This window comes from Ambystoma mexicanum, chromosome 2p (assembly GCF_040938575.1).
Source record: "Ambystoma mexicanum isolate Mex_15411 chromosome 2p, UKY_AmexF1_1, whole genome shotgun sequence".
Taxonomy (NCBI): Eukaryota; Metazoa; Chordata; class Amphibia; order Caudata; family Ambystomatidae; genus Ambystoma; species Ambystoma mexicanum.
This window is the reverse complement of record NC_090923.1, coordinates 1,446,271,940-1,446,285,249: the sequence shown is the minus strand read 5'-3', so window position 1 is coordinate 1,446,285,249 and position 13,310 is coordinate 1,446,271,940. Positions and strand designations below refer to the sequence as shown.

At 49.2% G+C, this 13,310-nt stretch overlaps 1 protein-coding gene across 6 annotated transcripts in view; it reads right to left on the bottom strand.

Annotated features, from left to right (window-relative positions):
- Nucleotides 1-13,310, bottom strand: part of AGAP3 (ArfGAP with GTPase domain, ankyrin repeat and PH domain 3) — a 1,746,798-nt gene that overhangs the window by 1,451,963 nt on the left and 281,525 nt on the right. The window contains exon 1 of one of the 6 annotated variants that reach the window (XM_069646008.1): nt 9,088-10,609. The exons of 3 other annotated variants lie outside the window; for them this stretch is intronic. In XM_069646008.1, coding sequence (XP_069502109.1) covers nt 9,088-9,991 — 904 coding nt within the window. In that variant the 5' untranslated portion in view covers nt 9,992-10,609. Of the gene's footprint in view, nt 1-9,087; nt 10,610-13,310 lie in introns of those variants that run through there. 2 more of the 6 variants (XM_069646007.1, XM_069646009.1) reach the window with 2 other exon arrangements.

Here is a 13,310-nt window from a genome sequence, read left to right as displayed (position 1 = left end):
GAAAGACAACAGACTAACACCAGAACCATTTTTCTGACATGTGCAAATGCAAGAGTCAGGCAATTGACCAGAATCACACACACCCTATGGCCCTTTCCCTTCCACCACAGGGATAAAAGGTGGAGCACAAGAACATGATCCGAGCAAGGCAGTCCACACAACGTGAGCCCCAACTCAGCACAGTAGTTCAAGAGAAGGCGAAAGACGGCGAATACCGGGCGGGTGACAAGGAGAGAAGTGCCCTTTCTGATCAATGCCAGTGAAACCTCTGCAGATGGAAACATAAGACCCCAAACAATAGCCAGTGTGTGTTACAGCAGAGGTCTACGGTATGCAAGACCCTCCTCTGCTGAAAGAAAAGCCGGGGAAGTAGGCTGGTCTCGGTGGTACAAACCATGACTCGAAGGATAAAGAAAGGCAAGCAGTTCATCACAGCCAGTGACTCGAGGGGAGAATTGAACTGCGTTAAACGATAAATAGCCATTTGAACTTTTGTCGAAATTGAACTTTTAAAAGATACGATTGAGGAACGAGGGGGGAAAACCAGCACAGAGAGGTCTGGCACCAAGTATGTGCTCAGGCAGGAAACTCTGGGCGATTACCCGATGGTAGAAACTACCAGAACCTGAAGCCCTTGGGAAGAGCCAAAAAGAGGTCAAAGTGGTCATACAGGGGTCTTGTAAAATCCTCTGTACCGTCAAAGGTTTTTGACCAACAGATGATTGAGAAGCGGAGGGAAAATGAATCTCGCTTGGTGAAAGGAGCGCATGAACAGTGTGTTGTAAAAGTTGCAGAGAGTGAACCCAGAAGAGGGAAGCGGACAATCAGGAACGAAGCCTAAAGTACTGTTTAAGAAGACATTAAGACTTGTGAATGTAAAAGGTATTGGAAGGCCAAGGGAAGTGAATTTTCCCACTTGTCAAGCGGGTCCGAGCCCAGTCGAGGGAGATCCAGAGGTGAAAAGCTATCACCCAAAGTTCATTGAGAAAGGTACTGTTCAATCGATTGACTGAATACAATACGTGAGGGGTCGGTGCCCGGAACAGGGGGACCAGGGGTGAAGCCATCACCCAACATAAACTGTGGAAGATAACTTTGTTTGTTTGTTGTGGAAGACATCAGGCCCTCAAAGGCAAGAGACTTTTTTATGAAAAGAGACTTTTCCATCGAAGAACCTGATAGCTGGAACTGAACTGTCAGCTCATGCTGAGAAAGCTCGAGCATGTGCTGTGCTCCTCAGTCCCACCTTGTCCTGTGCTGAAAACGTGGAGACATCCTGACATATTATTTGAAACCCTATTTCACACTCTTTCTATAATTAGTTGTAAGTACTTGGCAATAGGTTTTTCTTAGTATAGGCCCTTTTATTTGACAACGCCAGTACGACTGCCTTATTTTTCATTTGATGGTCGACGATTGCTCCCATCTTAGATTTAGGTTAGGCATTTTCCACCCTGCATACAGTTTAATAAACACCCTTGAACTGTGATCACTTGTGTCTGTCTTTACTGTTGCCACCATGAGTTACTTACAGTACTGAGAATTGTTATGAGACCAACCTTACTAGTATCAGTGAAGAAAGAAATCCAAATACATCAAGCAGTGAATGAGAATCAACACTGGAATACTCAGTCTTGTATTAGTAAGCCCACGAAAGTAAAATAGAAGAAGAGACTTATAAATGTTGGATATCTTTTATCATGGGAAAAAAGAAGAACAAATCTCTGTAGAGAGAATCAAGAGGAGAGTAACAGTACCCAAAAGAGTAACCATCAAGGAAAGGCAAAGCCAAGCAAAGTCTTGAACAAATTGTATGAACTGATCCAAACAGTCACCGGAGACTATCTGAAAATTAACTACTAAAATAAAAGTTTCCAAAAAGCAAATAGACTACAGGAGAAGGGAGTCATTCTCCTGTCTTTAGTTATTATAGTGGAAGGGTCAGCTAGGCTAGCTTGGACAGTGGACAGATTCTGTTAAGACATTCACTGACAAGCACTTTAGCTAGTTTTGTTAGGTAGAGACGCCTTGTAGCAAAGGGAAAGTTAGCCATTGTTCCTTTTATTTAATAAACCCAATAGTGTAATGACAGAGTTTGCGTCCTTCTTCCGACCCAGGACCCAGTGATGGCATGCACACATTGGGATGGTCATGTGGCTATGCGTCGGTGTGTGGATGCATAGATGCGTATGTGTGGTGGAACGTGGTGGGAGTTTGTGTACTTACCCATCAGCCACATGTCCCCTTAGTGTCCAGCTTCCAACTGTGCATGGATGCTGGAGACCCTGAATATGTGGCGCCCATGGACAGAGCTCGGGATTTTGGTGTACATGTCCATGAAGCAGCCACCCGCATTGCAGACCAGTTGGAGGTTGGAGTGCCAGAGGTGCCAGTTACGTTACATGTCCTCTCTGTCTCAGAGGGGTGGGCATAGTGCAATATGGGTGCAGTCCATGGCACCAGTGACCTGTGGGAATTGGTGTGCCGCGTAAAACGTGCAAGCTACCTGCCTCTATTCGTCCTGGTTGAGGGTATGTGGACATGGCATCGGCTGCACGAAATTATGTATGCCATGACCTGTTGCAAGGCACGTGACTGTGTGTCCTGCAAGATGCCTGCAGTGATGCCACTGGTCCTCTGGAAGGAGCCAGTGGTGAAGAAGTGCAAGGCAGCCAGAAGCTTCACATGTACCCTGATGGCATGTGACCACACGGTGGTGGGGTGCAAAGCACGCGCCCACTCCTCCACAACTAAAAAACAGCACGGACTTGGAAAAGCCTTTCCGACTCTGTATAAAAAAATGGAACGAACTACCCATCACACTGAAGCTCGAGTCCAACGACATTTCCTAACTAAACTAAATTCGCGAAACAGGTTAGTCTCTCCTGAGGAAATCGGTTAATTCACTTGTGTCCTGTTCTCACTACTTGTTGTCCTGTCTCTTTATTAGCGCTCTGATGCCCGCGGGCTTTCGGCGCTTTATAAACAAATAAATAAATAAATACATAAATAAATAAACATGACCATGATGACATGCAGAGGGAAGTGACATTTTAAATGAAATTGAATAATGGTAGATCAACCTCTGGAAAATGTATGGGGCTACTCGCACACATTTTCTGATACTCAACGCACGACATACGCAGTCCCCCTATCATATTTAGTTGGGCTCTGACAGGTGGAGTACACAAGGCATCTCCAGAGCGGGCAGGGTTAAACCTTCCCCCTGCCATGGCCAGCCTAATTTAGTGACTAAGGCCTCATGAGTCCACCCTGTCCTGTCCTTTTGTATCAATTGACAGTGAAATGTCATATCTGGGACTGCGTGTATTACAGTAAATATTCCCAGCAGGTGGAACCGATTCAGAAGGTACAAGTATGTGGATTGACGGCAGCAGAAAGTCTGGTCTCGCCTCAGCTGTAAGGGAGATCTGCGGCTTTACTCAGGAATCACAGAGATGCATTGACCATAGAGACCCTTTCATCTCCAACAGACAGAAAGATGAGTGGGACTTAGTGCCTCATTACATGGTAGGGGGTAACCATGGCGCTATTAGCGCCATGGTTGCCGCCGGTATTGTACCGTGTCCGCCTTGGTGGATGGCGGAATTACCGCCCTACTCCAAGGTGAGCGGGGGCGGTAATTCCCCATTCACAAGGCACTTCCCCATTCCCATTTTTGCCCCCGTAGGGCATAATGGGAATGGGGAAGGCGCTAATTACGGTACCGCAAATTGCGGTAACGTAATTAGCTCCAAGGTCCCTTTGCGGCACCCTACTTTAACAGCTGGTAAAACCAGTCGTTAAGGTTGGGTCCCGCAAAGGGAACTCTTAGTAAGGCGGTAAGGGTTTACCGGTACCGATGCCCTTACCGGTACAGGTAAACCCTTACTGCCTAACGTGTAATGAGGCCCTTAGTATTACAAGTTTATAACCCTTTACCTTTTCTGTTGCAAAGCACTCTGTTTATAACCTCATACATACAGAAGATGATGGGTGGGGATCCAGGATTGATTCATAAAGGTAGGATTAGCCTTCACCAATCCACATGGTCCATTTGGCTTTAAAAGAGGGTTGAGCCCCCTTTTGGGGAGATTGGGGTGGTTTTAACAAAGTAGAAACAATCGTGGTGGAAATTACCTTAGTCTATTTTGCTGCAAAGCCGTTTTTACTTTGGTAAAACAACCCACATCCATGTCCCTTAAGCAGCCGTAGACAACCCACCCCTACTTACCCTTTTGCCGGCCGCTGCCGCTTCTCCTGTACCTCTACAGTGTTAGTTCCGACCTCTAACGTGGGTCGGAGGTGATGCCACTGGGTCCCTTTTCCTTTTTGGTCTCTTTTTTTTGTTCGTTTGGATCCTGCGCTTCCAATTTCCATTATACCCATAATACCGAACATGGGGTGAGGGAGACACCCCTGCAACCCTCACTCCTCATGTTCAGCATTTTTGGCTTCTTTTTAGTACTGGCTGAAGTCTGCAAAATGGTCCATAAAACCATTTTTTTTAAACTTTGTGGGTTTCCCTTTTGGGCAGATCACCTGAAGACTTTGCAAGGAGTAACAAGAAGAGCTCAGCATTGAACCCTGGCTGAAAGTACAGTCTACCTTACAGCTTCGGGCAATGAAAGAAGGCCAGGATTTCCAAGAGGGAAGCAAGGTCCCTCCGCTAAACATCTCCCAGGGAACAGAGGGAGATACTCACTCCAGAAGACCCTGCAGCAGCTCCAGAACAGGTACCCAACCAGCACATCCATGCCCCGCTAGGCTCTGCTGCAACCTTCCTAAGTAGGAAGTGCCAGAGAGTCTCTGAACCAAACCAAGAACAAAGCAGCGGCCTGCAACACTCTCCTCATCTTTGGGCTGTCCGCCTTAAACGACGACACGACTCAGTGAAGAAGCTAGGAGGTGTATCAACAAGCATCTACTGACATCCAGTCGAGCCCCTCGAGCTATAACCGACTGCACCACTGAATGTTGTTATGCCGCAGTCGGTAAAGCCATTTGAGATGCCTCGACCAGTGCTTCAGAACCGCCAACCAGCACTGAGACGATTCCTAACCCTGAGCCGCCCTGAGGGCCAGCCTGCAGCCGTTCGTCCAGCTTTGCTCGCTGAATTGCCTGCCGCCTGATACCCGCAGCTGTCTCCCATCTTGAACTCTGTCGAAGAAGCTGCAAAGCACCCGAATACCGACTCGACCCCGTCTAGCACCACGAACTCCTACAGCACAAGGTACATTGTGGTCCTTTCCCCCCCGGTCCTTCTCCAAAGGCTCCTAGTGACATGTTTACAACCCATTGATCCATTTGTGTTGAAACCAAGTATCCTTGAACTATTGCGATTAATTACTATACCAACTACCCTCATGTCAGTATCCAGAGTGCATCCCTTTTCCTTCTTTGAAACGGCCTGGCCTCTGCATTCCTTTACAAGGTAGGTTGTATTTTGTACTGTGCTAGAATTGTCTGTTGTGATAATAATAAAGTTGATATTTGTATACAACCTTGGACAGTCCCTTTTATCATTTGGTAACAATTGTATTTTCGCTATGCTGCAACTAACCAACGATCCACGATCTTTCAGAGATAAGCCTGCCGTTCCATCCACGTTACCAAAATTGGATAAAGAGGTTTTATAATTTGCTTGCGTTTCCATTCGGTTCTGATTGATGGTTTAGAAACCGATATTCATCCCTGGACCACTGGTGCCCCGGAAGTTGATTCGTCACAACCTCTGCATCGGACATACCAAAAAGGGTGACCCTGGTTTGGGAGGCCTCCTCCTCCTCCTCCTCGCTAGGGTGGTAGGGGTGCTGCAGGGGCGACTGTAGCGTTCTGCCATTGATGCGTGAAGAGCGCTATCGCCAAATTACAGGGATACATTTCTTGGGATGGTGGTGTGAAGTGGCACTGTGTGCCTGTATATAGGTTTGTGTGGCAACATGCTGTGCGTGCTCATGTGCATCATCGCTGTGGTGGTTGATTTGTTCTTGCTTGCATAGGATGTTCTGCAGCTGTGTGTGTGTGTGTGTATCAGGGGTGTCTTGTTTGCTAGTGTTTGTGTGTTTTGCATGGGGGTATAGTTTGTTTTCCGGCTGGTTGTATTAGTTATTGGTGGCACGTATGATGTTGCAGTATGTGTGTTTGAGGTGTTCTGTGGTGTGGTGCGGATGTCTGTTGGGTTTTCTGTGTCCGGTCTCCTCTGTCGTGGCTTGGTGGTGATTGTGGGTATAGTTGTGTCATTTTTGGTAGTTGTTTTCATTGATATTTATGTGTTCTAGGGAATCATTGCGCCTTTTCGTCTTTCAGTAACTTCCGCCTTTGACGGACGTTCTGCTACGGCGTATGCTTTTTCTTGACTTTCGCCTTTGTGTTTTTAACCAGAGTTCTTTTCGAAAAACCTGGGTTAAAGTGTTAAGGTGATCAGATTTAACACAACAAACCCCTTCAAATTCAGCACTCGCATTTGAAGCTAGTCCACCTTAACTTTGCGCCCCCTGCTCTGCACCGTATGACCACAATGATGACATCACAGATGACGTCACGGGTGACAAACAATATGGCAGATTTCATTTCTGAAAATCCTCTCTGCTGCAAAGCACCATGGGAGTTATAACTATTTGTTTGGGAGCAGGAGGCACCCCCTTCCCCGTGAAATATTTGAAAAACTACTGGATGATTTAACCCCAAACGTCCCCTAGAAATGAAGTCAATGCTTCGTGTCCAAGGTGTATGGGGTGGCAACTGGCGCCCTATGATGTAATTGGAAATCAATGCTTCCGTGTAAACCAGTAGAGAGATTCCTACAGAAAGGTACAATGCATTTCACTGACCAATGGTATTTGAGCTTAACATGTTGTAGTGATCTCCTTGGCATAAAGCTGGAGACCACAGAAATTGAGAAACTCCTGTCCGTTTATTGCCCGGAATTGTGTGGTGGGATTGTACATCAGGAACGTTAAATTGGTTGCATTGCTCTAGCTGAACCTGTAAATGAATACTAAAAACAATAATTCTACACATCCGGGTCTTAGTCTGGCAGTAAAATAAGACTCGGCTTAAGGGTGAAAGTATATTTCTCTTCCTATGGAACGTTTAGGTCTACTTCACTATTGTCAGTTGCTAAGCATGTGTGTCTAGTAAACACAGGATTAGATTACTGGAACAAGATCATAATCGAGACAAAATTAACGGGCATCATCTACCTTTGCATTGGTGTGAATCAAGTATACTAAGCATTTCATCCCCTGGCCGACTTCCTCCATGCATCTGCAACCTCCTCCCCTGCTTTACCTCCCTCGGCTCTCCTTGCCAGCAGACTAAAGTCTGGTTACCTCAGCTGGAGCACAATAGGCCCTGGACGAGGATGAATGCATTGAAACTACTATGGTGGTGATTGGACCCAGTACAAAAAAATAGTAACTTAACAAAAGACCAATACCGAGTGTCCAGCCGGATCTAAAGTTTGGGGGTTCAGATAAATGCAGTGCTCTACGTCCTCCCACTGCAGTGGTTGATTGATATGGTGTATGGCTGGGGAACCTTTCTATAACAAAGGAAGGTCCTTCCTACGAGCCAGCGGGTGTAGTTGGGGGAAGAGTGGCCAGTGAGACTGGAGCTTATATCTCTCTGCAGATGAGAGAGGTGCTCAACGGCCTCAGCAACTTAGACATAGGGCTGCGGGATTATCAAGCAGGTGATTGGCAATGTCGCTACTCGTCATTGTGAGTAAAGACTTCTATAGGGAGGGTCTGGACTTAAACGTGGGTCGACATGGCGGTGGCAGGAAGGCAAGACCAGCTAAGAGGCCTTTCCCAAAGCCACCCTTCCTTCGCCTGTGGTCCTGAACGTGTCCACCCTTCTTAGCGTTTTTACAGTCTTGCAGGCCAATCACATGATCTTGCAGAATCCTAGAAGGACTTGGCTGAAGTTGGGGCTGGTGCAAGGGGATGCTGTGCCGTAGGGTTGATAAAAATGTTCTTGGCTGATGGGTCATACGTGGCCATGATGCAGAACGATGCATTACTGATGGCCAAGAAAAATGTGCTTTCAAAACAACCAAAAGATTCCAACAAAGCAGCTTCTTTTGCCTTGGGGACTGGTCACGTGACCTTACAGGAGCTTATCAGGGATTGGCCGAGACAGGACCAGTGTAAAGTAATGATGGGTCCGGGTACCTGGCCCGGCATTGATGACCACCTTTGCTGGTTGTTTATGGGCAAGCGGGGGGCCGAGGGGGCATTCCTGTACTATTAGAAGAGGACCCTCCCACTTAATTTGGCCCGAAACAAGCACCACAACTACACCCTCAATTACCTGCAACCAACCTGCAGTGTATAGAACTACAAATACCAGTGAAACATAAGTAACTGTGAAGCACTGCGACAGCACTCATGTAGCATGCAGCGAAACACATAAGGGACATTTTTAGTGCACTTTTTAGGGGAATTGGGATGGGCCTCTAGTACCAGGATGAGGGAGCCAGTTAGAATACCCAAAACCATAGCTCTCAACCTTTTTTGTCAGCAAGGCGGGTGAAAACACCCAATTTTCTTTTTGGCGGGTGAGAGGCCCATACAAGTGAATGGGCGTATGAGGGACTTGGCAGGTGATTCATCTGCTTTCAAGGCGGGTGACACCAGCCAAAAGCGGTTGAGTTGAGAGCTATGCCATAGGCTTTGATCTAGAATACGGTTTTACTCTCACTGGGCCCATAGGAGTGGTCTACCAGCATAGGTACGTTTAATGTGTGCATGAACAAAGCACGGTTTTGTGATTGTGGGGTGAGTGTCTTTGCAACAGTGGCGCGTGCCTAGCAGCGTGCACCATATTTAGCTAAATGGTTTCTGGTAGTGGCGATGGGGCATATATTCCCAAGCCCCCATGACATGAGAACCTCTCTTGCCATATGACCAGGAAAGGCCCGGTATGCGGCAGAGAACCACCACGGCCTTCATACACAAATAAACAAATAGCTGTGGACACACATGGACTTCAGCACGCTCCAGCGCTCAGCAACACCACATCCGAGCTACAAGGATGCGGCCTCCCACGCATGCAGCCCCAATGAATGGCACTTAGCTCCACCTCCGTGCAGACTGCTCTCCGTGCGGGTCACTCCGATGAGCACGGGCTCTGCCGCGCGCCTCTTCCACAGAGGCAGCAGGCTCGCCTTGCCCTTCTTGTCCTGGGCCACCGCCGGGCTGCAGGCGTTGTACTCCTTCTTCCGAAACGGGTTCGATAACATTCTCCACCAGCTGGTCTCGCCGCCGGCCTTGGCGGGCGCTCTGGCCGGCTCCTGGCCCCCCAGCAGGTCCCGGCGGCTGGGGCAGGTGTGCAGGGAGCATGTGTCCCCCTCGCTGCGGGTGCGCAGGCGGCGGGCGGGGTGCTCCTCCAAGCGCGGGTACTCCTGGCCCCGCTTGAGTCTGAAGCTGAACGTCTTCCGCAGCGAGGAGGCGCTCTTCTTGGAGGGTTCCAGCAGGTTTCGCCCGCGGTCATCGGCAACTCCTTTGGCGGAGTCGCCGGTTTTTCCAGTAAAGATGTTCCACCTCTGACTGCTCCAGAGGGAGGCGCCCCGCGTGAGCCCTGGGCTCCTGTCTGCCGGTTGCTTCTGGGGTGCAGCGGGTCTCTCTGGCACCCCAGGGGGCAGTCTGTTCATGTCTAGGAGAACCATGCTCAGGGGTCGGCGGCAAGGCTGCGGGTGAAGGCGGTCAAAAGCCGCAAGTTCCGTCCCTGGGCCCAGCGGCCTCCACTCGCGCCTCTTGCATAGTCTGTAGACCTCGGTGAACCCAGGGGGCGAGGGCGAGCCCAGCGCATCGGGGCCCGACCCCAAGCCGCTGCCTGCGAAGCACAGGCTCCTGGGCCTGCGCTTCTGTTTGTGGGACGCGCTCAGAGCCGCCTGCACAGCCCGGTTGGAGGAGGCTCCTTGCAGGTCCATGGACTGGAAGATGCTGGAGGAGGACCAGGAGCCGTCTCCCGCTGCCTCTCCCATGACATGTCTGAGAGGCACCTAGCTGGCAAACGCGGGGAGGCAGGTCCTCTCGCTCAGGAGCCCTGGGCCAAGACCGGCAGGCTGTTCACCTCTCCGCGCGAGGGCAGGTACATTTCCACCACAGAGGAGCTGAGCCCAGCCCAAACTCCTGGCACCGCTCAACGGACATGGCCGTACGCAAGGTCGCCGTCACGCCGCAGGCCAGGCCCCGGGCTGGGAGCGGGACAGGAGGCCTCGGGGCCCCTCCATTCATTCCGAGTTCATCTGTTCCCCATCTCCTGCTGTATCCTGGGGCTCCGAGCTCACCGGCTGCTGCCCTGCACACCTCGCTTCACCCCAGGGCTTCCTGTATAAACACAGTGGCGATGCTGCACTTTCCGGCTCCTGCTACACAAGGATAGAGCCAAGAGTGAAGGGTGTGCAGTCAGACAGATTGACAGCGGTGGGTGGCCCCAGAGCCAACCTGTTCGTTATTGAAATCACTTTGTCCTCCTGAGGCGGAATCGGCCATTCCAAGATATATCATTCAGAAGGAAGTCAGTCCCTGGCAGCTTGTAGGACTAGTGTAAGGTATGAACAGCGAGCATTCAGTGTAGCGCCGGAAAGAGGGCGTAGAAAACACTCGGAACGCTGTCAAGGAGGCAGAAAGGCAGCAGTTTGAGCACCACGGGCATGTCAAGGGGAGGGGCAGGGAGAGATGCGCCTGCCAGGACTTGCAGTCCCTCAGCATTCATTCTTAAGAACTCGGAGATCGCGGATCGAGTGACAAGACGGAGAACCACTGCAAACCTCCGACTAAGGTCTCCAAATGTGATATGAGAGCAGGGGGAGGCGCAAACTAAATCACAAACGCTTGGTCTCAGAATCCCCAAGAATGTACAACCCTTGGCTTTGGACAGACCTCGTTGGAGCGCGCGCCCCCCCAAACCCCCCCCCCCCACCAGGCACACTTACATATTAGCCATGCACATCTGCAACTTTGAGATCACTCTTATTTTGCCCACAGCCATTCATTTCACGCCCCTTGTATGTAGTGGTGGAAGTGGAAAATAATTGGTGTGCCTCCACGAGGGCCGGGGGTGGGGGCGGAGTTTGGGGGGAGAGGGTGCCCGAGGAGGCGGGGTTTAGGGGGGCGGAGCTGGCAGTTGACCTCCGATCAAAGGAAATGTCCAAAATAATAGTTTAAACGGCGCTATTTCTTTCATGCGGTTTCTTTTCCAAACTATTTATCAACTCCACTGTAAACCACTTCCATGGCACTGGTGATGAGTTACTTCACTATGTGGAGAATAGTTTTGACCAGTGTCGCCGAGTAAATATTCTTTAAAATACACAATTTGCATCCCATTTTATTTTAAAAAAAACTCCCCCTTGGGTACTATTCAAACAGGGTGATTTCTGTTCGTCATAAGCAACGTTTTCTTTTACTTCAAGTACACCCGGCGCAGCTCCTGCAGATCCCCTCTAAAAGCAGTTGGGTGCTGCATCGTGTGGGATAGTTTCAATGTTAATAGGGGTATCTATATATTCATGCAATGTTTGTCGGATAACTGTATATTTATTTATTTATGCGATGTTTGATGGATAGATGTATCTGACAAACATTGCATAAATAAATAATCAGGGTCCATGTATCCAACAAACATTCCATAAATAAATAAACCGGGTCATGGCTTAGGACTTTAACTTCTTCTGCTTGTGCAAGGGGTCACAAGAGGAAGTTAGAGTTTGCTCGCGGTCGCTTCCACCCCTCCCCCACCGCTGACTAGCCGGATCCCGAGATCCGGCTGCACATCTTGTGCCAGATCTCAGCTCTGGCGAGAGCCGGCCCAATCGCCAGCGCTGCTTGTATCTGAAAACAGGGAGTCAGTAAAATACACCCCTTTTCTGGAGAAAGTAGAATGCCAGAATTTTCGGGATCATTCTTATGAGCCTTATCCAGGGATGCCAACTTTTACATTGAATGGGGGTAGGGGATCTTAATGTGCAGCCACTCACCCAGGTGATGTCATAGCAAGTGGCAACACAAGATTGTGCCTATGGACGATGCATTAGCTACGTTTTGTTGCTTGCTTTCCACCAAAACTAAAGTAATGAACAGAAGGTTTTGAATGAATCCCTAGCACTGCCTGCCATTGCTCTGGGCAAACTCGCATATAACACATTGGTGGCAGGAGCAAGACTGGGTTGCAACCAGCTGGTTTGCAACGAGAACAAACACAGCCATAAAAAAAACAATGGCATGGAAGGCTGCCCAAAGCAATGACAGTGTGGCGGACTGCCATCTATGAGGGAGTAAAAGCCCAAGCTTTTTTGACGAACGGCTGCCTCCTTTGAAACAGCCTTCTCACAAGAAAGCATCTTCTCACAAATTGTTCTTACTGGCAGTGCCATAAAAAAGAGCAGAACATCAGTGGCATAAATACCCCTCTGATGTCTCCCTCTCTGTTCTTATAAGTCCTCCGTGAAGCTCTATCTTCTGCTGAAAGCTAAAGATGATACATTACATGACAGGGAATGCAAACTGAGGTAACTGTTTAGAGTACTCTCGGAATTAAAGGGCATCCCAGTAGACTCTCTTCCTGAAGCAGATAATGTGTGGGGTCAACACATTTACGACTGCGTCGCACAGAAAATTAAAACACACCAACAAAACAGATCAGATCAACTTAAACGAATCCAAGCTTGTGATACTGAAAGCCCTCCTGTTTGCCCTTCACATGACCATGGCTTCCCCCGTTTTTCTTTTCGTGAGGTTTCAGAAAGTGAAGTTCAGGAGGCCATACTTCAGCAATAAGCCCAGAGCCGCGGGGGCTTATTGCTATTAGTACCCTGGCCTGCGAAACCGGGGTACTAATAGAATTTTTCTGTTCCAAAAAGCAAAACAAAAAAAAAAAGCATTTTTTAAAAATGGCCGCCGGGTAAGGGAAAACAGTCTGTTTTCCCCTTCCAGTGCGGCCAACGGGAGCGGATGCACTGGGGGCAGAAGTGTTCCCAGTGCTTTCGCTCCTGAAAAAGGAGCAATAAGAATTTAAGAGGGTTTGGGAGGGTGGGGAGGGGAGGTCGTTGTTTGCAGGGGAGGGTGAGGAGGGAGGAAAAAAACATACCTGAATCCCTGGCAGGGAGGACGGCAGCCCCCAGCCGTGTGGAGGCTCGGAGCGGGGATTGCCCCATTTCGAGCCTCCTCTTATTCCTCCGCCGGGAATAAAAGGGCAGAGGGATTCCCGGTCGGTTAAAGCCCCGGCAAGGGCCAGTCAGAATGTTTGTTACATTCCGATTGACCCTCGCCTGGTACTAATTAAGCTGAAATGAACTTAAT